The sequence below is a fragment of the Herpailurus yagouaroundi genome, unplaced genomic scaffold, assembly GCF_014898765.1.
Source record: "Herpailurus yagouaroundi ecotype Mexico unplaced genomic scaffold, PumYag 188, whole genome shotgun sequence".
Lineage (NCBI taxonomy): Eukaryota > Metazoa > Chordata > Mammalia > Carnivora > Felidae > Herpailurus > Herpailurus yagouaroundi.
In genome coordinates this window covers 38,179,819-38,204,180 of record NW_024412419.1, presented here as the reverse complement: position 1 = coordinate 38,204,180, position 24,362 = coordinate 38,179,819, and the positions used below count along the sequence as shown (strand labels likewise).

At 42.5% G+C, this 24,362-nt stretch overlaps 1 protein-coding gene across 2 annotated transcripts in view; it reads right to left on the bottom strand.

Moving 5' to 3' along the window:
* POLR1B (RNA polymerase I subunit B) overlaps positions 1-24,362 on the bottom strand; it is a 29,532-nt gene that overhangs the window by 2,476 nt on the left and 2,694 nt on the right. For both annotated transcript variants that reach the window (XM_040496753.1, XM_040496752.1), the window contains exons 2-14: positions 22,392-22,559; positions 21,993-22,139; positions 20,181-20,313; positions 18,946-19,082; positions 17,949-18,172; positions 16,553-16,724; positions 13,800-13,971; positions 12,454-12,735; positions 11,409-11,542; positions 5,839-6,009; positions 5,073-5,229; positions 1,745-1,941; positions 110-363 (exon numbers count right to left, since the gene is read on the bottom strand). In XM_040496753.1, coding sequence (XP_040352687.1) covers positions 110-363; positions 1,745-1,941; positions 5,073-5,229; positions 5,839-6,009; positions 11,409-11,542; positions 12,454-12,735; positions 13,800-13,971; positions 16,553-16,724; positions 17,949-18,172; positions 18,946-19,082; positions 20,181-20,313; positions 21,993-22,139; positions 22,392-22,559 — 2,348 coding nt within the window. The remainder of the gene's footprint in view (positions 1-109; positions 364-1,744; positions 1,942-5,072; positions 5,230-5,838; positions 6,010-11,408; positions 11,543-12,453; positions 12,736-13,799; positions 13,972-16,552; positions 16,725-17,948; positions 18,173-18,945; positions 19,083-20,180; positions 20,314-21,992; positions 22,140-22,391; positions 22,560-24,362) is intronic.

Sequence of the window (24,362 nt, the reverse complement as noted above, 5' to 3'; positions counted from 1 at the left end):
CACTTCTGTCTTCTCCAGAATTCTCCTGTTAAAAGATAACATTCACTGACCACCAGCAATTTCATTGAGAAACAGCCTTCACAAAGTAGTACTGGGTATCCGAACTTACTTATAGTAGATCACAAAGTTTTCCCCGGTGTTGAGGTTCAGGTAGCCATAATACGGATCTCCATACTGCAACTGTGCTCCGATAAATGGCAAGCCATCATCATCTAACTTCTGCAAAACCCGTGGGTCACCAAGTTTGACTCCGAACACCAGACTATCATCTCCTTGTTTAATTTTTTCAGAGAGATCTATGAACTCAGACTTGTAGACACTTCCATGGGCAAAGCCTCGTTCCCAAGAGGCCTTATTCACAATCTGTGAGGTCAAAAAAATCATTAATTTAAGAGACTGAGGCCAAATGGGGATTTTCAAAATTAAAACTAGTTAGAATTAAAATACTGGGTTTGGGGCGCCTGGGTGGCGCAGTCGGTTAAGCGTCCGACTTCAGCCAGGTCACGATCTCGCGGTCCATGAGTTCGAGCCCCGCGTCGGGCTCTGGGCTGATGGCTCAGAGCCTGGAGCCTGTTTCCGATTCTGTGCCTCCCTCTCTCTCTGCCCCTCCCCCGTTCATGCTCTCTCTCTGTCCCAAAAATAAATAAACGTTGAAAAAAAAAATTAAAAAAAAAAAATACTGGGTTTATGATAACTGCCATTCTAATTTTAAAACTCCAAATTTTCCAAGTCACCTACACTAATAAAACCCAGACACTTGTAAATGGCTTAAGACCTAATCATACATAAATATAAATGATAGGGGCACTTTGGTGGCTCAGTCAGTTAAGCATCTGACTCTTGATTTCGGCTCAGGTTGTGATGTCGCAGTTCATGAGATCAAGCCCCACATCGGGCTCTGTGCTGACAGCACAGAGACTGCTTGGGATTCTCTCTCCCTCTCTCTTTGCCCCTCCCCCGCTCACATATGTGTGCGCTCCCTCGCTTAAAATAAATAAACCTAAAAATAAATAAATATGAAATGTAGACATATCCAAGACCTTATTCACTCAGCATCTACTCACACATGCACTTAAATATCCATGATATATGCATATTTGAATATTTAGTGAATATCCCTCAAGGCTTGCCATTTTCTTTCTTTCTTTTTTTTTTTTAATGTTTGTTTATTTTTGACAGAGAGAAAGAGTATGAGCAGGGGAGGGGCAGAGAGAGAGGGAGACACAGAATCCGAAGCAGGCTCCAGGCTCTGAGCTGTCAGCACAGAGCCCGACGTGGGGCTCAAACTCACAGACTGCGAGATCATGACCTGAGCCGAAGTCAGACGCTCAACCGACTGAGCCACCCAGGCGCCCCAAGGCTTGCCATTTTCAATGGAGACTAGGAATTCATCATTTAACAGAACACTCTGGTGCCAGGACATGAAAATATTCCTTCAGTAATCCCACAGTAAACAAAAAAGTTAAAATGAAAAGAAATGAGGGGTGCCTCGGTGGCTCAGTCAGTTAAGATCTGACTTCGGCTCCGGTCATGATCTTGCGGTTTGTTGAGTTCGAGCCCCGCGTCGGGCTCTGTGCTAAGAGCTCAGCGCCTGGAGCCTGCTTCGAATTCTGTGTCTCCTCCTCTCTCTGCCCCTCCCATGCTCATGTTTTGTCTCTGTCTGTCTCCCAATAATATAAACGTTAAAAAAAAATTTTTTTTAAAAAGAAAAGAAATGAAACTACATTCTCTTGGCAGAACTCACCATGGCATCTTCCATATCGTAGCCAGTGTAAGAAATAACAGCAACAATGGCATTTGTCCCAATTGGATAGTTATCCATATCATAATAATCATACATGTATGGTCTCACTAAAGGGCTTTGTGGAGTCTGAAGACGATACAGTTTATTATCTGATCGAGCTTGGTAAGTGAGAAGTGGAAAGCCCATAGTTTGCTTCCCTACAAAGGAAAAAAAAACCCTTAGCATCGTTTTCCCCTTGACTATAAAGGTCATATATAAAATTGGTAACAATAAAACATTCATCATCAGGGAATGAATAAATCAATTGTGGTGGTTCTGCTCACTACAGACTAATACACGGCATGAAAATGAAGCAGACCATGTGTATCTATGTAGCCAGACCATGAAAACGATGCTGAGAGGGGAAAAGCACAGAATGACATTTAATATTATACGATTTAGGCACATATCCCAGATAATTCCACTCCTAGTTTATGGACATGTGTATAATGTAAGAAAAGCATAAAAAGGATGCATATAAATTACAGGATATTACTAGTTGGGGGACAGACGGGGTGAAAAGCAGACAGTAACTATTATCTATCTACTTAGATTACTTCCTTACACACACACACAACACAATGTCAGTATCTGCTAATTCTGGGTGTGGGGTACAGAGGGTAGGGAAGTAAGACTCTTCTTTGTACTACTTCACATTACAGAGAATCAACCTGAAACAAAATGATTTATAAGACCATATGTGTATGCATAGATACACAGTGAATTTTAAAATCTAGAAAAGGAGACTTCCAGCTTCCAGTAAGAGAAAGCTACACCTCAGCACATTAAGATCCAGAACAATGCAAAACAAAAAACCACCCCCCCTACCGCCCCAAAACACATGCAGTATGAAAGCACTGGAGTCAGAAACTGGAGAGGAATTCACACTTGAACAAAAGAAACAGTACAGAGGGAACTACTAGCTTTTTCAGTTTTTAATGTTTTTGCCTGATGGTTCAGTCACTGTAGTGGCTACAACTTGGATAGAAACCTACAGTCTTACCAGCCTACAGAACCAAGGAACAGAGTTCAGAACACAACAGCAACTGGAAAGTAAGGGGGTAGATTTTAGAAAGGAAAGAACCATGAAGAGCCTTAAATTCTGCAAATAAACGGAGTCCAAATCCTTGGCGGACTAAACTATGCCTGTGACAGATCCAAGCAGGCCACCTGAGGCTAAAAGAACATACTTCAACTGCTGTGTTCAGCTATCTACCAATTAAATCTAAAAACCAATCTTTTTGAAAGACCATAATAGAACCGACAATCTTTAAAATCTATCATTAACGATGTCATGGATACAATCCAATATTACTAGAAATACAAGGAAATAGGAAAACACAACCCATACTTAAGAAAAATGTAATCAATGCAGATGGATCCTGAGATGACCCAGATGTTAGAACCAGAAGACGGTGATTTTTTTTTTTAATTTTTTTTTTTCAACGTTTATTTATTTTTGGGACAGAGAGAGACAGAGCATGAACGGGGGAGGGGCAGAGAGAGAGAGGGAGACACAGAATCGGAAACAGGCTCCAGGCTCTGAGCCACCAGCCCAGAGCCCAATGCGGGGCTCAAACTCCCAGACCGTGAGATCGTGACCTGGGTGAAGTCGGACGCTTAACCGACTGTGCCACCCAGGCGCCCCTGAAGACGGTGATTTTTAAAAACCTGTAATAACAGTGCTCAAAAACATAAAGGAAAATATGTTCACAATGAAGACAACAACCTCAGAGAAAACAGAAACTATAAAAAAGAAACAGAAATGCTAGGCTAAAAAACTAAATATCTGACATAGAATGAAAAATCAGTGAAATTAATAACAGATCAACAAAATGATCCAACCCGAAGAGGAAAAAAAAAAAGATAGAAAAGGAGATTATAAACCAATGGCTTATAGAACGATACCTAAAGTTTTAATATACATGACACATAAGTGAAATCTCAGGAGAGGTATGAGAGAATGGGGCAGAAGCAGTGTTTTTACAATTAATGGCAAAAACTACAAATTTAATTACATCTTTTATTTTTTATTTATTTTTTGACAGAGAGAGTGGTAGCAGGGGGAGGGGGCAGGCAGGGGGAGGGAGACAGAGAGAGAGAGAATCTTAAGCAGGCTCCATGTCTAGCAGGAGCCCAAGGCTGTGGGGCTCATTCTCAGGACCCTGAGATGACCTGAGCCAAAATAAAGAGCTGGATGCTTAATTGGCGGAGCCACCCAGGTGCCCCGATTAACTCTTTAAAACCAGATTTAAGAAGACCAATACACTCCAAGCACAAAGAACATCATATCTAGGCATATCATACTCAATCTGCTACAAATCAAATATAAAGTAAAAATCGTAAGGACAGGGGAGGGTGGGGGGGGTGGGGGGAGGAACACATTATCTACAAGCAATCAACCATACCCGTAACCACTGACTTCTAGTAAAAATGAGAGACCAAGAAGAGACAGTTTGATACCTTTTAAGTGCTGAACAAACATAACTCTCAATTTAGAAATGTACATCTATTTCCTTCAAGTGAAGATCAAACAAAGACATTTTCAGAGAAATAAAAACTAAGAGGATTTGTAGCCAGCCACCTAAACTATAAAAAATGCTAAAGGAAGCTTTTCAGGGTCAAGAGATATTACTTGGAGGTATTCAACGGAACACGGAATCATCAGGCAGGAATGAAGAATACTGCAAGTGATAAGATGTGGGTGACTACATGGTTTGTATTCTTCAAAAGTCAAATCACAAGACTTCAAACAAATCCAAATTGACAAACATTGTACAAAATAAATTACCTTTTGGTTCAAAAACATCAATGTCAAAAGTGACAAAGGCTAAGGATCTGTTCTAATTTAAAAGACTAAAGAGACATAACAACTAAATGCAACTTGTTATCTTGGACTAGGTGCTACGCAGAAAAAAAACTGCCACAAGCCATATTTTTGGGACAATCAGTCAAAATTTGAGTAAGGACTATAAAATAGTATAACAACATCAATGTTAAATTTCCTGATTTAAACGCTTGCCCCGGTTACGTAAGCGAACATCCTTGCTGTTAGGAAATACACAATGAAATATTCAGGGGTAAAGGGGCATCGTGTCTGTAACTTCCCTTCAAATGGAAAGCGGGGCAGATGAGACAAAATGTTAACAGAGTCTAGATAAAGGGTTTATAGGAAATCTTTGTACCATTCTTGCAAGTTTTCTCTGAGCTTGAAAGTATTTCAAAATAAAAAAGTTACAAGCGCTTTTCTTCTGTGTGAATACCACCACCACTCTCTACCCCCTCTTACCCATCTGGCACTGGTACATGTTCCGAGGACTCTGGTTGTGATCAGAGAAAGGGATGAAGTTGGCGATCACACTCAGCAGGCTGTGAGGGAAGAGCTCCTGGTGGGTGGTAACTCCAGCCAAAACCTCATCCTCGAAGATGGCAATGTTCATGAAGATCTGGGAAAAAGGAAGGGCGCGAAGTTCAAGGCACAAAATAACTGACTGCTAGCATATTAACTCATCTTATCTCTCAGAGTTTAGGACTCAAAGCCTTGAACGAAAACCTTCCCCACTCAACATCATGAACACGGACAGGATCCACTGGGAAGCACGGGGAAGCTTCCAGTTAGAAATATCGCTTACCTGACCCGTGTCACTCTAAATCCACCCTGGTTCAACTGTGGAAGATTGGAAGAAAGAAATTTTTAGGTAGCACAAAGCCCACAGTTTCCCAACTGCAAAGATGGAGGCAAAGGCGGTGAGTGAGTCTAATGGAATGTTCCCACCTCACCACCTGAGGCAGAGTCAGGTGCATAGGAGCTGGGCAGGATGGGAAGGCAGGTAACATGACCATCAACCCTCTCTCTCGATAGGTGAGCAGAGGGAGGAAATGTGAAAACGGCTTTGTGTTCATCATAGAGGAGACAGAGGTAAGTTCGGATTTTCTTTCAAACTCCTGATGGTTATCAAACAGCGCTAACATTTTTAAAAAGTAGCAGTGATTAAGTCTTCAGAAGTCATATACCACACGAGTAGGTTCAGGCACCAACACAATGCTTTGTGTACCTGTTCCATAGTCCCAATTAGTTCTTCTTTGCCTAATTCCAAGTTCTGCACAGGCCGCACAAGTCTACAAGGAGTGGTAAACAGGAATAACCCTGGGTATAGACTTGGTTTTCCCGTCATGGGGATAAGGGCCACTTCCATCCAGGGAGGAATTCTTTTTTCTCTCAACACCTGTTTTCAACAAAAAGAGAGTTCAATTAAGAAGTGATGTAGGGGCACCTGGGTGGCTCAGTCGGTTAAGCGTCCAACTTCGGCTCAGGTCATGATCTCGCGGTTGGTGAGTTCAAGCCCCGTGTCGGGCTCTGTGCTGATGGCTCAGAGCCTGGAGCCTATTTCAGATTCTGTGTCTCCCTCTCTCTCTGACCCTCCCCCGTTCATGCTGTCTCTCTGTCTCAAAAATAAATAAACGTTAAAAAAAATTTTTTTTAAAAGAAGTGATGTAGGGGTGGGCACTTGGGGGTCATGATCTCACGATTTGTGGGTTCGAGCCCCCGCGTTGGGCTCTGTGCTGATAGCCTGGAGCCTGCTTCAGATTCTGTCTCTGTCTCTCTCTGCCCCTCCCCTGCTCATGCTCTGACTCTCTTTCTCTCAACTAAGCCACCAGCCAGGCTCCCCTAAATGAATCAAATTCTTAACACAAAGGCCAAAAAAAAAAACAAAAAAAAAAACCCACACACACAAACCCCCCACAAGTTAACAAAGATAAACCTGAAATTAATACTGAAAAAGGTTGAAAGCAATAAATCAAAATTCTGCATTCTCTCAAATACCCACTGCTTAACCTAACCAAGAAAAAAAGCTGGAGGGGTGTGTGTGGGGTGGGGGAGGGGGACAAATGTACGGAGTAAGAAATGAAAAAAAAAAAACCCAGTGAAACTAAAATTTAAAATCATGGGTCTACTCTAAGAAATCGAGATGAAATGGATAAAATGCAGGTTACCAAAACAGACCTCAACAGAGGTAGAAAGCCTTTTTAAAGATGATCGAGTTCCATATTAGAAATAAACATATCTAGGGGTGCCTGGGTGGCGCAGTCGGTTAAGCGTCCGACTTCAGCCAGGTCACGATCTCATGGTCCGTGAGTTCGAGCCCCACGTCAGGCTCTGGGCTGATGGCTCGGAGCCTGGAGCCTGTTTCCGATTCTGTGTCTCCCTCTCTCTCTCTGCCCCTCCCCCGTTCATGCTCTGTCTCTCTCTGTCCCAAAAATAAATAAAAAACATTGAAAAAAAAAAAATGTAGGGGCGCCTGGGTGGCGCAGTCGGTTAAGCGTTCGACTTCAGCCAGGTCACGATCTCGCAGTCCGTGAGTTTGAGCCCCGCGTCGGGCTCTGGGCTGATGGCTCAGAGCCTGGAGCCTGTTTCCGATTCTGTGTCTCCCTCTCTCTCTGCCCCTTCCCCGTTCATGCTCTGTCTCTCTCTGTCTGTTGAAAAAAAAAAAAAATTAAAAAAAAAAAAAAAGAAAAAAAAAATTTAAAAAAAGAAATAAACATATCTAGAAACTATCCCCAAAGAAAGCACTAGAACCAGATGGTTTCATAGGGGAATTCTAGCAGACTTAGGACCAGATAACCCAATTTCTACAAACTGTTCCAGGGCACTGAAAACAAAGGAAAACTTTCTAATTCTTTTTATAAAGCAGAAATGTATCTATTAAGAAAAAAATAAATTTTTACTATTTAACTGGTATTTCTTAAATATTAAGAAAATGATACACCATGACCAAGTGGGATTTATTCCAGGAATTGAGGGTTCATTATTCATCACTAGTACTAGAGAATGATGATCAGGGAATAAATTAATATAATACACTTAGTTTATCTAAAAGAAAATACTACAGATTTCCCCCAGAACACATCAAAGAATGAAATACAGAATTACCGTATGATCCAGCAATTCTAATTCTAGGCATACACGCCAAAGGACTGAAAGCAGGAACTCAAACAGGTACTTGTATATCCATGTTCACAGCAGCATTATTCATGGTAGCCAAAAGGTAGGAGCAACCTGGGGCACCTAGGTGGCTCAGTTGGTTAAGCCTCTGACTCTTTTGATTTCAGCTCAGGTTATGATCTCACAGTTTGTGGGATCAGGTCCTGCATTGGGCTCCGCGCTTCCAGCATGGAGCCTGCTTGGGATTTTCTCTCTCCCATTTTTGTCCCTCAGCCCTGTCACTCAAAATAAATAAGCTTAAAAAAAAACAACAACAACACAAACGGTGGAAGCAAGCTAAGTATCCATCAATGAACGAATGGATAAGCAAAATGTGGTAGTATACCCAATGGAATATTCTTTAGTCTTAAAAAAAGGAATGCAATTATTTTTACGTTTATTTATACATGTAATCTTTACAGCCAACGTAAGGTTCAAACTCATGACTGTGACATCAAGAGTCACATGCTCTTCCAACTGAGCCAGCCAGGTGCTCCAAAAAGGAATGAAATTCTGACACAGGCTGCAACAGGGATGAACTTGAAACATTATGCTAAGCGAAATAAGCCAGACACAAAGGGACAAATCCTGTATGATTCCACTTACATGAGGTACGTAGCAAAGTCAAAGTTCATGAAGAAAAGTAGAACAGTGGCAACCAGGGAAGGAGGAAATGGGGAGCTCCTGTTGAATGAGTACAGACTTCCAGTCTGGGATGATGGAAGACTTCAGGAGATGGATAGGGTGGTGGTTGCACAACAACCTGAACATACTGAATGCCACTGGACTAGAAGCTTAAAAATGGTTACAATGGTAAATTTTGTTATACGCATTTATGAACAAAACAAAACCACAGGGACCTCTGGAAAAAGTGAAATCATACAATTTGAGCATCAAAATAAGCAACAGCAACAGAAGACTCATGAAATAAAACAGGCACCTGTAAATCTATGCTGCTGTGAATAAAAAAACAAATAAATGGAAGAGAAAGGAAAACTCTACCTTACAAAATAGCAACTCACAAACACAGAAGGAATGATAGAGCTAGGAAACAATCACGGGCAGCCATCACAATAATCATTCCCTCAGGAAAGAATCATCAATGGGAGAGTAAGAATTCTGCAAAGAATTCGCCAACTTGCAGGTAAAAACTTGATGAGGCTTTCACATAGCTTCTTCCAAATATCTCTCCACAAATTACTAATTACCCAGAAAATTAGCAACAGCACAGTGCATCAACCTAGAGAACACAACCTTACCGCGATCATAATTAGCATCACTAGTTGTGGGACAAGTCAACACCATGTGCCTCTTTTTTTTCATTTTTTAAATGCTTATTTATTTGAGAGAGAAAGAGACAGAGAGAGAGAGAGAGAGATTGAGAATGAGTGGGGGAGGGGCAGAGAGAGAGACACACACAGAACCTGAAGCAGGCTCCAGGCTCTGAGGTGTCAGCACAGAGCCCGATGTGGGGCTCGAACTCACAAACCGTGAGATCATGACCTGAGCTAAAGTTGGCCGCTTAACCGACTGAGCCACCCAGGGGCCCCAAGATCATGTGCCTCTTGAAAGGATATCCTGAATTTCATCATCAGAAAGCTACACACCAACATAAATAAAGGATAGCTATACAATAACTGGCCTGTAGTTTTTAAAAAAGTTGGGGCGCCTGGGTGGCTCAGTCGGTTGAGCGTCCGACTTCGGCTCAGGTCACGATCTCACGGTCCATGAGTTCGAGCCCCGCGTCAGGTTCTGGGCTGATGGCTCAGAGCCTGGAGCCTGCTTCCGATTCTGTGTCTCCCTCTCTCTCTGCCCCTCCCCCGTTCATGCTCTGTCTTTCTCTGTCCCAAAAATAAATAAACGTTAAAAAAAAAAAATTTTTTTTAAATAAAAAAGTCAAGACACGAAGAGCTGAAGGGCCGTTCATGATTAAAGGAGACTAAAGAAACATGATAATTACATGTAATACATGATGCTGGACTGGGTCCCAAACCAGGATAGAGAAAAAATTGCTGTGGAAGTCATTCCTGAGACAACTGGCATAATCTGAGTGTCAGCTGTGGACTCCACCACCCTGACCTTCCCTGATGTTGAAAAGTGTACTGGGATTATTGAGGAGGAAAAGCCCTTCTTCTCAGGAAGAATACACTTGATGGTGGCAATCTTCATGGAAAAGGGGATTGGTCTGTATACCACCCTCAAATGGTTCAGAAGAAAAAACTATACAGGCTTATAAAGGGCATACAAATGGATAAAGCATGTGGGGCAAAACCTAACAACTGGTGGATCTAGGTAATGGGCAGATGGGAGTTCTCTGTGGTGTTCGAACACCTTTACGTTTAAAATTGTATTGAACAGGGGCACCTGGGTGGCTCAGTCGGTTGAGCAACCGACTTCCACTCAGGTCATGATCTCACGGTTTGTGAGTTCGAGCCCCGCGTCGGGCTCTGTGCCGACAGCTCGGAGCCTGGAGCCTCCTTTGGATTCTGTGTCTCCTCCTCTCTCTGCCCCTCCCCCACTTGTGCTCTGTCTCTCTATGTCTCTCAAAAAAATAAATAAATGTAAAAAAAATTAAAAAAAAATTATATTGAACAATTTGAAAACTAAAAATACCGAAAACTGAACCAGAGTACAGTTTGAAATAAACCACAGCACGAACTATAATTCATCCTGTTGCCAAAGAACAATTCTTCAATGCCCATTGTCTCATACCAAAACTCTTGTTAGGAAAATTCCAAATATAAGTTAGTCAAAGAATTTTATTCTACTTTTTTTTTTTTTTTAATGTTTTACTTATTTTTGAAAGAGAGAGACAGAGCACAAGTGGGGGAGGGGCAGAGAGAGAGGGAGACACAGAATCAGGAGCAGGCTCCAAGGCTTTGAACTGTCAGCACGGAGCCCAGTATGGGGCTTGAATTCACGAGCTATGAGATCATGACCTGAGCCGAAGCTGGATGCTTAACCAACTGAGCCACCCAGGCGCCCATACCTGATTTTTTAAAAACACACTTTCATGGGGCGCCTGGGTGGCTCAGTCGGTTAAGCGTTCAACTCTTGGTTTTGGCTCAGTCATGACCTCACGGTTTGTGAGTTCGAGCCCCACATCAGGCTCTGTGCTGAGAATGCAGAGTCTGCTTGGGATCCTTTCTCTTCCTCTCTGCCCCTCCCCCTCCCTGTGTCTCTCAAAAATAAATAAACTTTAAAAAATTGTTTAATAATAATAAAAAATAAATAGATAGAAATCCACTTTTAAGACCCAGAAGGTAACAGGGTGTGACGTATACCTTGCATATCTTCAACATTACTTGAAATATAAAGGACGTATTTTGAGGCCCCCTGTATGCCACTAGTATTAACAAAACAAAAAAAGTTAAAAATTTGTAAGATTAGCAGACTAGGGCCTCAATGAAACTACCAAAAAAATGCATGCAGGTCAAAGTATCTGTCACTGACCCTAACCTCTGAAGCCAGCACAAGACAAGACTGTGACACTACAGGGGATGTGGAGGCACTTTCAGAATCAGCTTCTGACCTCCAGACCCCCTGGCCAGTCTACGCTGCCCTGGGGCTACCTCGACAACGAGAAAAGGACAGACAACCTAGGAGTAAGGGACAGAACAGTTCACAAAGACACAAGATCACCTTAAAGTGTCGGAGAGAATCTGCAACACCAGGAGCAAGGTCCTTATCCACCCAGCCAACCATGACGCCGTCCAGCAGGACAGGGTAGCATTCACTGTATGGCCGGTGTGGAGCTCCATCAACTGGAGTGACCCCTGGGGAAGTGAACAGACCAAATGCTCACACCAGAGTGCTTTCTCCTACGTTAAAAAGTCCCTCCAGATAGGCTCGACAACCGCTTCATCATTTTAGAGATCTTGCCTCCAAACCAGAACATTTTTATATTGCTTACATGTTTCCAAGCCCTTTCAGCAAGGATACACAAGAAACTGGTGACTCGGACTGTCTTTGGGGAGAGCAGCTGGGGGACAAGGGTATAAGAGAGGCTTTCCTATGTATATCTTCTATGTTTTGATTAGAACCATGTAAATAGATAAACTTTTCCCCAAAACCTCAACTGCACTTGATCCTCCTTATTTGCGGATTCCACATCTGTGAATTTGCCTACTTGCTAAAATTTATCTGTAACCCCAGCATCAAGACTAGTGGTGCTTTTGTGTTTATTCCAGGACATTCAGCCAAAGCAGAGATAGCAGCTGTGAGTCCCCCAGAACAAAGGCTCTGTCTCTTATGACATCAGGGTACAGACTACTAGACAACCTCTTTTTAATGGTCTTCCTGCAAACTGACACTGTTTCCTACTTAGAGATGCAGTGGTCGAGTCACCAGATACAGGGCGTGACCCAAAATGTTATTTCTGATATTGCTGAATGTTAATACATTAACGATAATGCTGAATGCTGGTGTATTTCAAACGTTTTGACATTTTTATTTTTGCAAAAAATAAAATAAAACTATAGCATTTAATTTCTCCCTCACTCATTCTCAAAAAAATGCACCTGACCTACAGACGAGCCAGGAAACCAGCCCGACTCCTGCACAGAAGAGTAAACAGAATTCTTGCAGGAATTCCCTGCTTAGTTCCCAAAGAAGCATAACTTGACAGTTTGCACCTGTTAAAACCCCCACACCCAAACAAGACTGTTTATCACTGTCCATCACATACCCAAGCTGCAGAGCAAAGCCGGAATAGATGCTGTATACACAAACTGTGTGACGACCTCACACACGGCAGTCAGGTGGTTCATCAGGCCACAGGGCTCCCCATCTGGGGTGTGCACAGGACAAAGGAAACCCCAGGACTCTGGCAGCAGCCTGCGTACTGTGGTGGTCCTCATCTTAGCAAAATCAGCCCCTCTGTGCACACAGCGGAAATGGGAGAGATAGCGTATGAAGTTCAGCTTATCAGCCACAACACAAAGTCCAGAATCTTGCAGGAAGCCAAGACCTTAATAAAACAAAAGTCATTCAAAAACAGGCTAAACTTAAAAAACAAGTGTATTTCGATGTGAGGCTCTGAGGACAAAACCTCAGAGCACACTATAAATCAGAGTCAGTTATAAAGTTTATTAGCGCTGACGAGTGGGAGGGATTTACAAAATTAGTAGTAAAAAGGCACTAACCCCCCCCCAGATTTCCCAAGTTATATTAGCCTCACTGGTTCCCTCTCTCCTTCTACTACTACCTCCTTTGTGGGAAACGTTAAATGAGTGTGAAACAGCAAGTAACTAAATGGGATTCATCAGAGAGGGATGGAAAATATGTAAGAAGTTGTTAGTCATAAAAAAAAAAAATCTGCATCGGTACTATCTGTGTAAAAAAAAGTCAACAGTATTACTTCTGGGCCTCAATGACTACTTAAGTTTTTCAGGCTTTTCTGATGCACCTGGTTTAGGTGATGCACCCCCCCCCCCCCGCCCCAGACTACCTGTAACGGTTCCTCACAGATCTAAGCTATCTTTAGAATTCTAGAAGGAGGCACAGAGATGCATGTGATGATAAGAAGTGGATTTAAGCTCTACAGATGCCTTGTCTCAAGCCCTTCAGATTGATGCACACTGATGCACACTTGTCAAATTTACAACATGAAATCCGTCTTTAGTGAAAGGGACAAATGCACTTTTTTAAAGGCCTTTTTTCTTTTTTTTTGAGTAGGCTTCACACCCAGCACAGAGCTCAACATGGGTCTTGAACTCATGCCCCGAGATCAAGACCTGAGCTGAAATCAAGTCTGACGCTTAACCAACTTAACTACCCAGGTGCCCCAAGGGATGAGTTCACTTTTAAAGAGAACCTCTCTCAGCAATATATAAATCCATATTGATCAAATAACTTTAAAACTGTACCTAAAATGAAGTCTATTTTTATTTTTTAATTTTATTTTTTTAATTTACATCCAAGTTAGTTAGCATGTAGGCAACAATGATTTCAGAAATAGATTCCTTAATGCCCCTTCCCCATTTAGCCCATCCCCCCTCCCACAACCCCTGAAGCCAATCTATTTAATTTCACCTGTTTTAGAACGCAGATTCCCAGTAGCAAGAAGATATTCAAATGGTTTTGTAAGGTCTATTCCCATATTAAAAATCTTCATCAAATTTTCAGTGTTTATGGACACATTGGCCTTCTGAGCCCTCTTGTCTAGAGCAATTTTTATAGACACTAACCAAGCTTCCATTTTTTCCTGAAATAAAAAAAAAATTTAAACTATTACATTTAAATTACTCACATTTCATACTTACTCCCACATAATAATCCCATGTCCATAACAAAGGCCCACTGATTTATACATTTGACATGGAGAACGTCTGGTCTATAAGCCTGAAAAACAGTCTTTCATTACACTATTCCTGTTCAGGCAGAAGCCACAAACTCCTGCATATCAAGGTTTCTCAACCTCAGCACCACTGACATTTTGGCTAGATAGTTCTTTGTAGTGAGGGGCCAGGCCCTGCATGCAGGATATTTAGCGCTATCCCTGGCCCTGATCCACGGGATGGCAGTAGCATCCTGCAAGCTGTGACAACCAAAAATGTTTCCAGGCACAGTCAAATGTCCCTTGGAGTGAGGCAAAAACTGCTCCTAGTAAAGATTATCCACATTCACGAAAAGAATCAAAAGTTTGCTCTGGGAGGAAGCGCCTGGGTGGCTCAGTCAGTTGAGTGTCCGAGTCTTGAATTTGGCTCAGGTCATGATCTCAGGGTCGTGGGATCAAGCCCCGCGTTGGGCTCTGCTTGAGATTCGTTCATTCCTTCATTCATTCATTCATTCTCTCTCTCTCCCTCCCCCACCCCCACTCGTGCACACACTCTCTCAAATTAAAAAATAAAATTAAAACAAAAACAGGGGCGCCTGGGTGGCGCAGTCGGTTAAGCGTCCGACTTCAGCCAGGTCACGATCTCGCGCTCTGTGAGTTCGAGCCCCGCGTCGGGCTCTGGGCTGATGGCCCAGAGCCTGGAGCCTGTTTCCAATTCTGTGTCTCCCTCTCTCTCTGCCCCTCCCCCGTTCATGCTCTGTCTCTCTCTGTCCCAAAAATAAATAAACGTTGAAAAACAAAAACAAAAACAAAAATCACATTTGCTTTGGCTTTAGAAAAGTTTTTCATTAAAATGCTCTCATCAAGAAGTCAGAACAGCTTCCACCCCAGAAACAGGCAACGAGAGCAAAGCTTTAAAGCAGCAGCCACTCTCTTAACAGTAAAAACAACTAAGAAGAGTCCAAGTCCCCAAATGACGCCCAACACACAAGACAGCTGACAAACTGGTAGGAAAGAGTGACACTCTCTTCTCCTGTAAGTCTGAAGCAAAATGGAAAAGAAGTGAGAGAGCAGAGTCAGAAAACAGGAAAGAAAAGCCACAGACCTGAGGACCAGAGACCCAGGTAGCAGCTCTGTGACCTGAGACAGGAGACCGGAGGAATGAGGACCGAAATGGTCTCTCCCTGGTAAGAGGTCTGCCTATTGTCACTTTGTAGTTAACTTGCTAAGGTGAGCAACTAGCATGGGGCACATACTGTAAGCTGGCACCCTGCATATTTATTTAAGCCTCATAACAAACTTTTCTTCAAAGAGCAGTGCATTATAGGACGACCTGGGCCCAATTTATTTCTGTCTTAAGAATTTTCCAGACTTTACAAAGGTAGCAGGTAGAAAAACTCATTATGAAGACTGAGGTGCCGGCTTGTAATCAAACACACTTCTACGGAGAGACAAACAAACTATCACACTAAGTAGAATAAATGAAAATTATAAATAGCCTCCCGTCAGTGCAGGTCAGGTTCTCCCGCCAACTCGCATTTTTGGAGTTCTAGCACTTTTTGACTTTAGAAATGCAGTCGAGTGACTGGAGACCTGTATGTAAGGCCTGCACACAACAGCACAAGAGAAGTGAGAAGAGGCCTCTAAGAAGCCTTCCTATGAGGTCCCCAGCCTTTCTGGTAAAAGGTTCAGGGGTATAAAGCTGAGCAGACAGTGCCTCTGGCAGGGAGGGCAGACACCACAAAGGACGATGAACAGCGTTCACCAGAGCTGTTCTAAAGTTCAGAGAGGGCAGCTCTTCAGTATCTCTCGCTCCCTATTAAGAAGCCCTCAGAACCAAGCACGGAAATCACAGGACACCTCAATCTCTGCTGTGATATTCAGTGAAATGGCTACTGAAGTCTGTAGTTCGGATTATGTCACTGTCCTGTACCTTCCTGAAGATTCTTACTGTGTCCCAGAGTCAGGGGTTCAGAAGCTTAAAACAAAGCTGGTATAAAAGTATGGAAATCTGGGGCGCCCGGGTGGCTCAGTTAACTATCTGACTTTGGCTCAGGTCATGATCTCACAGTTCGTGAGTTCGAGCCCCACGTCGGGCTCTGTGCTGACAGCTCAGAGCCTGGAGCCTGCTTTGGATTCTGTGTCTCCCTCTCTCTCTGCCCCTCTCCTGCTTGCTCTCTCTTTCTCTCTCAAAAATAAATAACATTTTAAAAAAAGTATGGAAATCACACACGTTTGGCCAGTTACATGTTATCATTAATGTTATGACCGAGACTTGATGTTGCCTTTAACCTCTTAGAAATATTAAAGAAGTTTCTGAATTTGGTATAAACTTAAGATCTTGGATTAAATCCCTTACTGCTGAACAAACAAAAAATTAAAAAGGCAGGCTAACGTAAAGTGCCGAAACTACAAATTGCAAACACGCAGAAAACAGTGCTACTGGAAACCATCTCACCATTCCACAAGAGGGCCGACTGGCCCAAGGGTGAAAGCAGCAAGCGTTTACCTTCAGAAACATAAGGAAGAGCTGACCAGGTGTAAGGACTTCTTGATTCACTAAACTGTCAGGATTCTCCTCCATGCACTCTCCTTTGGCTAAAGCAAAGAGCTTCCGAGTCATGAGACAAAGCATGTAAAACTTTTCAGTACTGGATTTCAAGTGGATACAGATGCACTGGCTGTGTCAAAACAGAAAGCGAAGCTTAAAACGACTGAGCTGCTACTAGAACTTGATGTCCTACGAACCCAGGTTCCCGATTCCCGTTTACTTAAAAGTTCTTACTCATTTTTATTAAAAAAATTTTTTTTCAACGTTTTTTTTATTTATTTTTGGGACAGAGAGAGACAGAGCATGAACGGGGGAGGGGCAGAGAGAGAGAGAGACACAGAATCGGAAACAGGCTCCAGGCTCTGAGCCATCAGCCCAGAGCCTGACGCGGGGCTCGAGCTCATGGACCGCGAGATCGTGACCTGGCTGAAGTCGGACGCTTAACCGACTGCGCCACCCAGGCGCCCCCTTACTCATTTTTAAAGACAACTGCTTTTCCTCTTTACTGGCAACATTAGCAAAAGGACAGTACATACTCACAGGGTCTAGAGCTGTGCTGGACCACATGGCATGACATGCAGAATGTGGCTATTTAAATGTAAATTAATTACAACTAAATAAAATTAAGAATTCAGTTTCTCAGTGGCACTGGCCATTCAGGTGTTCAACATGTGACCTGTGCCTACATACTAATTTAAATGCTAGTCACTGTACATGGTTATATAACAGAGTCCTTGCCTTGGAGAAATAAAGGGACAGGATGCCTACAACTTTCAAATGTTACAGGAAGAAAAATGCTGACCTACATAAAGAGAAATCAAGAGAGCAAACGTAATAAAAATGGTAACAACTAGTGAATGTGAAGTGTCCACGGTACTATTTTTGCAGCAATTCTGGAAGTCTGGAGTTGTTTCAAAATAAAAGTTTAAAAGCACAATAAAATAAAACGAAACTACTATAGAAAGAAAGGTGTGCAGGGGCGCCTGGGTGGCGCAGTCGGTTAAGCGTCCGACTTCAGCCAGGTCACAATCTCGCGGTCCGTGAGTTCGAGTCCCGCGTCAGGCTCTGGGCTGATGGCTCGGAGCCTGGAGCCTGGAGCCTGTTTCCAATTCTGTGTCTCCCTCTCTCTCTGCCCCTCCCCCGTTCATGCTCTCTCTCTCTCTCTGTCCCAAAAAAATAAATAAACGTTGAAAAAAAAAAAGAAAGAAAGGTGTGGATGGCCAGAGGAACAGAGTTGGGCCCTGCTTCCTTAGACCAGAATGCTACCCCCAGGTCCATTCTGATTCCCAGATGACTCATTGCCCTAACTACAACCTCCCGCCCCACAGACAACCGTTTAGGCAAAAGCACGTACTTAAACAGAAACTCTGCAGCCTGTTCATTTGGGTACCAGTCAGGGAGACTGAGCTTCACTCTGAAGCATTCACCTAGATAATTAAGGACCTGTTTTTGTGTGGAACAACCCTCTTCCGTTACGATCCTTAACATCTGAGAAATGGAGTTCCTAAAGAAAGAGTCCTCCTCTTTGCCTTTGATGAGCTCCTGAAAAATCTGATAATCGGAGAAGTTGACAAGTGCCTAGAATAGAAGAAAAAAACAAAAAACAAAAAACCAAAGTTTTCTTTTTAATCGCTAGTCATAACTAAACAATTTTAGCCATTCTATTTCCCTAGGAAGATTTAGCACTCCACTACTGGCAAATCCAAATGAACTCTCCAAAACAAAGCATGGCTTGTATGGTAAGACAGCAAGATGGCCCCATCATCATCCTTGCCTTCTGGTATTCACAGCCTTGTAGAGTCTCCGCTCACACTAAGTCAGCACTGGCCTGTGTGACCAGGACAACATGGTAAAAAAGTTGATGTGTGATTCTCAAGGTCAGGTCCCAAAAGGGACTGTGGCTTCGGCCTCACTCTCCTGGCTAACCCTCTCGGGGAAGACAGCTGCTTCCAGCAGCCTGTGGAAAGGCCCACGTGCACAGGAACCAGGACCTGCTGCCACCAGCCTGCAATGACCTGCCAGCCATGAGTGACCACCTTGGAAGTGGATCCTCCGGCCCTACTGGCCTTCTAAATGACTGCAGCCCCTGCTGACATCTCACTGCTACCTCCAGAGACCTTGAGGCACAAGTGCCCCAAATCCCAGCCACTTCCAAATTCCTGACCACAGAAATAGTGAGAGAGGAATGGTTGTTGATATTTTGAGCCACTGCATTTTGGGTAATTTGTTTTGGAGCAGTGCACAGCTGATACAGCCATCAATTCCACTCGGGAGAACCTATCCATTCTGCACAGAATGTGACCTCCACTGAACCTCTTCATAGCAAAAGAAACACATTCGTTAAGTCACACCTTCAGTGCAAATCCCAAAGGAAGGAAAAACAGTTCTTTCCGGTAAATAAAGTTCAACATAACCGTGCCATTTTCCAGGTAGTGAAGGTTCATGTTGACAGCAGAATGTTCTTCCCTTACACAGTGCATTGAAACTCCTATAGAAACAAAGCAAAAAGTCAAAAACTCAGTAATACTGTAACTGCTTTGATAATTACTTTTTTCCCTAAATTATTTTTAACCCTCTTAAAAATAGAGCCAAATCACTAAGGTTAGCCAAGACTGGCAACCAAAAATGTCTCCAGACCTTGCCAAATCCCCTAGGGCACACAATCTCCCTCGGCTGAAAACCACTACAAGTAACTGAAACTACAAATTTAATGAAACTTCAAAGTTTCCTTATAGAGCTGGGTCCGTGTGTTATAACACGTTATATCGTGAGCACCTTGCAGAGCCTCATCATACAGCACTTTATATCCCCTGTACTCTGTGGAATCTGATCAAGAGAAAATGGCTTCATCCAAGAGACCAAATGGAGAACAGCAGAATTTTAGATTTTGTTTCAGCTTTAAACAAAGACTGGAACGGCATTCCACATCAGTGATGCAAAAGAATAAACGACTAGCCGTTTTGACTTGCTGAGATGCTATTATTCTAGGGATAGTATGTATGGCTATCATTAGAGGCTGATTTTTAGCTCAATTATAAAAACAAGTTATTCACTTGCAGGGTTACCCAAGAATGAAAATGTTGTCTTATGAAGTCAGGCTCTGTCACAGTGAGCACTCAGAGGCCAGGTGGCTGTCAGCCAGGGACTCCAAGAGGAATGCCATGGAAGAGGAAACCTACATAGGAGACTTCTGAGGCCCACACCCCCCCTCTGGTTGAGTCAGGCCAGCCTTCGTCTCCATAAATAAGAACATCAGTACATGCATTCTTTCTTTCTTTGTTGTTAAATGTTTATTATTTTTCCGAGAGCAGGAGACAGAGGATCCAAAGCAGGCTCTGGGCTGACAGCAGAGAGCCCAATATGAGACTTGAACCCACAAACTGCGAGACTATGACCTGAAATGAAGTCAGATGCTTAACTGACTGAGCCACCCAGGCGACCCATACATGTGTTCTTTCAGTGTGAAAAAAATTAAACATAATAAAAGTAGGCTTCCTGCTATAACATGCTTACTAACTTAACAGAAATGCTTCCTAGAAAAACAAAACTTTTCTAAAAGAACATTCCAAAGGTCACTACAACTTACCATACTGAGTATAGCCAGGCCCTCTGGTTTTCCATTTTGGTCTTACCATTGCAATGGGGAAATTTCTCCGAGGCATAATTAACATTCGGATCACTTTTTCAATGCCATTGATTATAAAATAGCCTCCCATTTCCTGCCGAACAGATGAATTATTATTTGTTAAACAAAGATACACTGTCAACATGAAGATAACTGCCAGACGCAGTGCAACGTGCAGAAGAGGCACGCAGAGGCGAAAGGGTCTACAGGTCCCCTGGAAACTTCATGGAAACTGTCAGTGTGTGAATTAAGTCTTCTCTCAAGTGCACTAAAAAGGTTCTAGGGACCTGGCAGAAAAGTATGGAAGGATCAGGATACTTTCCTCTACTAGACAGACTCGAACTAACTTGCCTTTCTGTCCCCCTAAAATGATTTCATGATTTAGTCTTCAAATGATATTTAAAAAAAAGAAAAAAAAAAAACCTTACTTGAAAGAGATAAGAGATAATAGCCACTTTGCTTCCAGGTGAATATGGTTCCCAAATAAGTTAAAAAATTTTGACTGTACAAAAACTCTGGAAACCAGAAATTCAGATTAGCTAAAGAGGAAACTGTTTTTCATAGTTCTGGTATCACATTTTTTTTTTTTTAACTAAAAAAAATTTTTTTCATGCTTATTTATTTATTTTTGAGAGAGAGAGACACAGAGAGAGAAAGAGAGAGAGACAGACAGACAGAACACGGGCAGGGGAGGGGCAGACAGAGAGGAGAGAGAATCCCAAGCAGGCTCTGCACTGTCAGCACAGAGTCTGATGTGGGGCTCAAAGTCACAAACCGTGAGATCATGACCTGAGCTGAAACCAAGAGTCGGACACCTAACTGACTGAGCCACCCAGGTGCCCCTCTGGTATCATAGTTATATAATAAATAAAAAGCTACTACACATTGATACTATGAAGCAGGTATATCATGCTGGGTGCTCTATGTTACCAGCCCCATTAATCCTCATAACAATAAGTGGCACAGTTATTATGCCCAGAAGAGGAAACTGAGGCGCAGAAAGATGAAAATTCCCATGGGGCGCCTGGGTGGCTCAGTCGGTTAAGCGTCCGACTTCAGTTCAGGTCACGATCTCGCAGTCCGTGAGTTCGAGCCCCGCGTCGGGCTCTGGGCTGATGGCTCAGAGCCTGGAGCCTGCTTCCTATTCTGTGTCTCCCTCTCTCTCTCTGACCCTCCCCCGTTCATGCTCTGTCTCTCTCTGTCTCAAAAATAAATAAACGTTAAAAAAAAAAATTAAAAAAAAAAAAAAAAGAAAATTCCCAAAGCCACGTAACTGGTAAGTGGAGCACTTGGGTGTCAAACCCAGATCTGACACCATAACCCTCATCCCATCACAAAACACAGTCTCCCTACTGCCAGCAGAGTCTATACGTCTTGAGTACTTCAACTCAATACTGCAAAACCACGTATCGCAGATGAGAACAATGCCGAAGGAGAGATACAGGAAGCAATTCAATATGCTCACAGAATCTTACTGTTGGTAAAGCAAGCATCTCATACGGAAAGTGTATCATGCAGGAAATTAGGGAACAACCTATCAATACTTCCCCCATAATAATAATATTCTCTAACTGTGCGGCCACTTTTCACACACGGTCTCATCTGAGACTCATTCTGAGCCTACGAAGTATGCAGCACACAAGATACCAAGCCCCATTTTACCTATCCAGAACTTGGAAGCAGAGAAAGAAAAACTGACTCTCACTGGCAAGTTTCTATCTTCTCACCCCCATCTCAGGCCTTTTCTACCATCACCTGGATGCCCGCAATTACCTCCGCTTCTTCATGGTGCTCAATGAGGGCTTTTGGAGGAAGGTTGTATAAGTTGCAAAGCTTAGACTTCACCATGATGGGAACATAGCCAAGAAACTGTTTAATGACTCCTTTTGAGATGCCATTCACTGCCCAGCTGATATCAGCCTAAATGAAAATGAGAGAAGAAAATTACTTAATAATAAAAAGAAACTACCTGGATCTACCAAAGCAAGTAAGTATTTTAAAAGAGTAAAGAAGAAGACCATCAGGTAAATGATTTTATCCTTTGGATTTAAAAGATAGCATCTTTAAATGACAGTACTAAGAAAGCAGAATTCTGGTAGAAGTTTTATCAGGCACCAGCCTTATTCTCAAAAACGTACAACCTAAGAGTCACACGCTGTCACTTGTACTCACTGTCAACTTGCCCCGGTAGGTACTCCTCCGGCCCCGACATTCTGCGGGATAAATGTTGAGCTCTTTGCAGATGTTTCCTTTTGGAACCATCGGTGGACTGATGACAGCATCCACAATAGTAAGAGAGATCCGCTCATCTTTGAAAGCAAATTCAAAGGGAGGTATAGCCTGAAATACAATCCACACGATGAACTGCTTGCATTTCCAAGGCCCTCTTTCTCCAAGATTCTTCCAAAGCTCTCGTGTTCTACAAGCACTGATGCCCAAAATGCCAAATATGACATATCTAAAAAGACGGTTAAAACTACATCCGGTCTACTCATACCCTCACTAAGTACCTGCAACTACAATGAACTAATTCAGCTTGTGAGTGTCTGCAACACGTCACATTTGTAGTAGGCTCTAGGGTACAGTTGTGTTCAGAGCAAAACTGTTCTGTGAACCAAGTGCCTGACTTCTCTATTGTACGTGGTACCTGCAACGTGCACAGCAAGACAAATGGGACTGCTCCTAACAGGAGAGTATACGGAAACATCCTCCTGATTTAGGACCAGGCACTCTAATGCCATCATTCTTTACGCTGATATTTGTACATTTCATTCCATGGTGGCCTCATGCTGAAACCAGAGCCTCACAGGTGGTGGCCACGGTGGTTCTTCCCGTTGCACAACAGCTGCTTCTCTGCACCACTCCCTGGGGAAGCTCTCCTGTTCCGAGGAAGGGGCATCGCTGAGCTCTCCTACATATTAACTAGGAACAACCTCCTAGCCTTAGCGTTAGAACAAGAATGCCAGAAATGGAGCCAAGAATATAGAGAAGGTTCTCTACCTCCATGTCAGTTCAACTGACCTTGTCTCCATTTTCAAATGTTATCTAAAGCTGGCATTGTTTTAGGATTTTTTTGTTTTAGGATTTTATTCTAACATAAAATTTTCATGTATTTTTTATTTAAGGATGAAGCATCAATTTTCAAAAGGGAGATCAGAAGATTTTCTTTCTCAAGTCACGGCTACACTATCTATATCACAATACAATCTTGTTATTTGAGATAATTAAGGTCTATAAAGTTGCCACAAACACTGAATTGTTCTTAGGGGAAAGTTAAGTTCCTGTCTCTGATCACACTTTTGTCAACTGATCAATACATAAGCTTGTTTCATGTACATTTCTATTTAAAGACACCTTACTTAATATATATCGTTTATTCATTAACACTGAACTCACAGGCAACAGCACTAACTCATGACTGAACAAAGGTTATTTAACACATATTTCTCTTAAGGGGTACATCACAGCCTTTTTGCACTTAGAACATGAGATAGCACTGAAGCACTATGCTTGAGGGCTATTTTAAAGAGTGAAATCACCAACAAAAAGCACCAGAAGGAGAAAAATTGGACAGATTTAGAAAAGGATATTTGTTTATAGTATGGAACTTGAAACAAGAAATAGAGCATCACCTTCTTGGACCTCAGTTGAAATGGTGCGCACTGGGCAATTCAAAATTTTCACCATTCTGCACATGGTGGTATGTACTGATTTGTGGGCTATGAATAGATTTTAATGAGTAGGCAATTCACAAATACGAATTCCTGAATAATGAGATCGAATGTATTCTGAAAAGATGACTGTGAGATTTATCAATTTAGACTCACAGAATGAAGAAATATATCCCCCCCCCCATATTGGGCAAAACTGTAAATAAACCAAAATATGGCAAAGGCTATCTTTCCCTTGACTTTATAAATGTTAGTCGTTTACTTTACTGTTTTATGTAACAACATTTTCCATACAGTATTCTGGTACTAAGTTGCAGCATCACTATCTGTGCTGACCACACTTTCTACATGTACTTAATCAAAATAACTTATCACAAGAGGCTGAATACAGAAGCAGAAATGCAAATCCAGCTGTCTTCTAATAAGCCAGACATTCAAAAGACAGGAAAAATATCATTTACCTATTAATTTT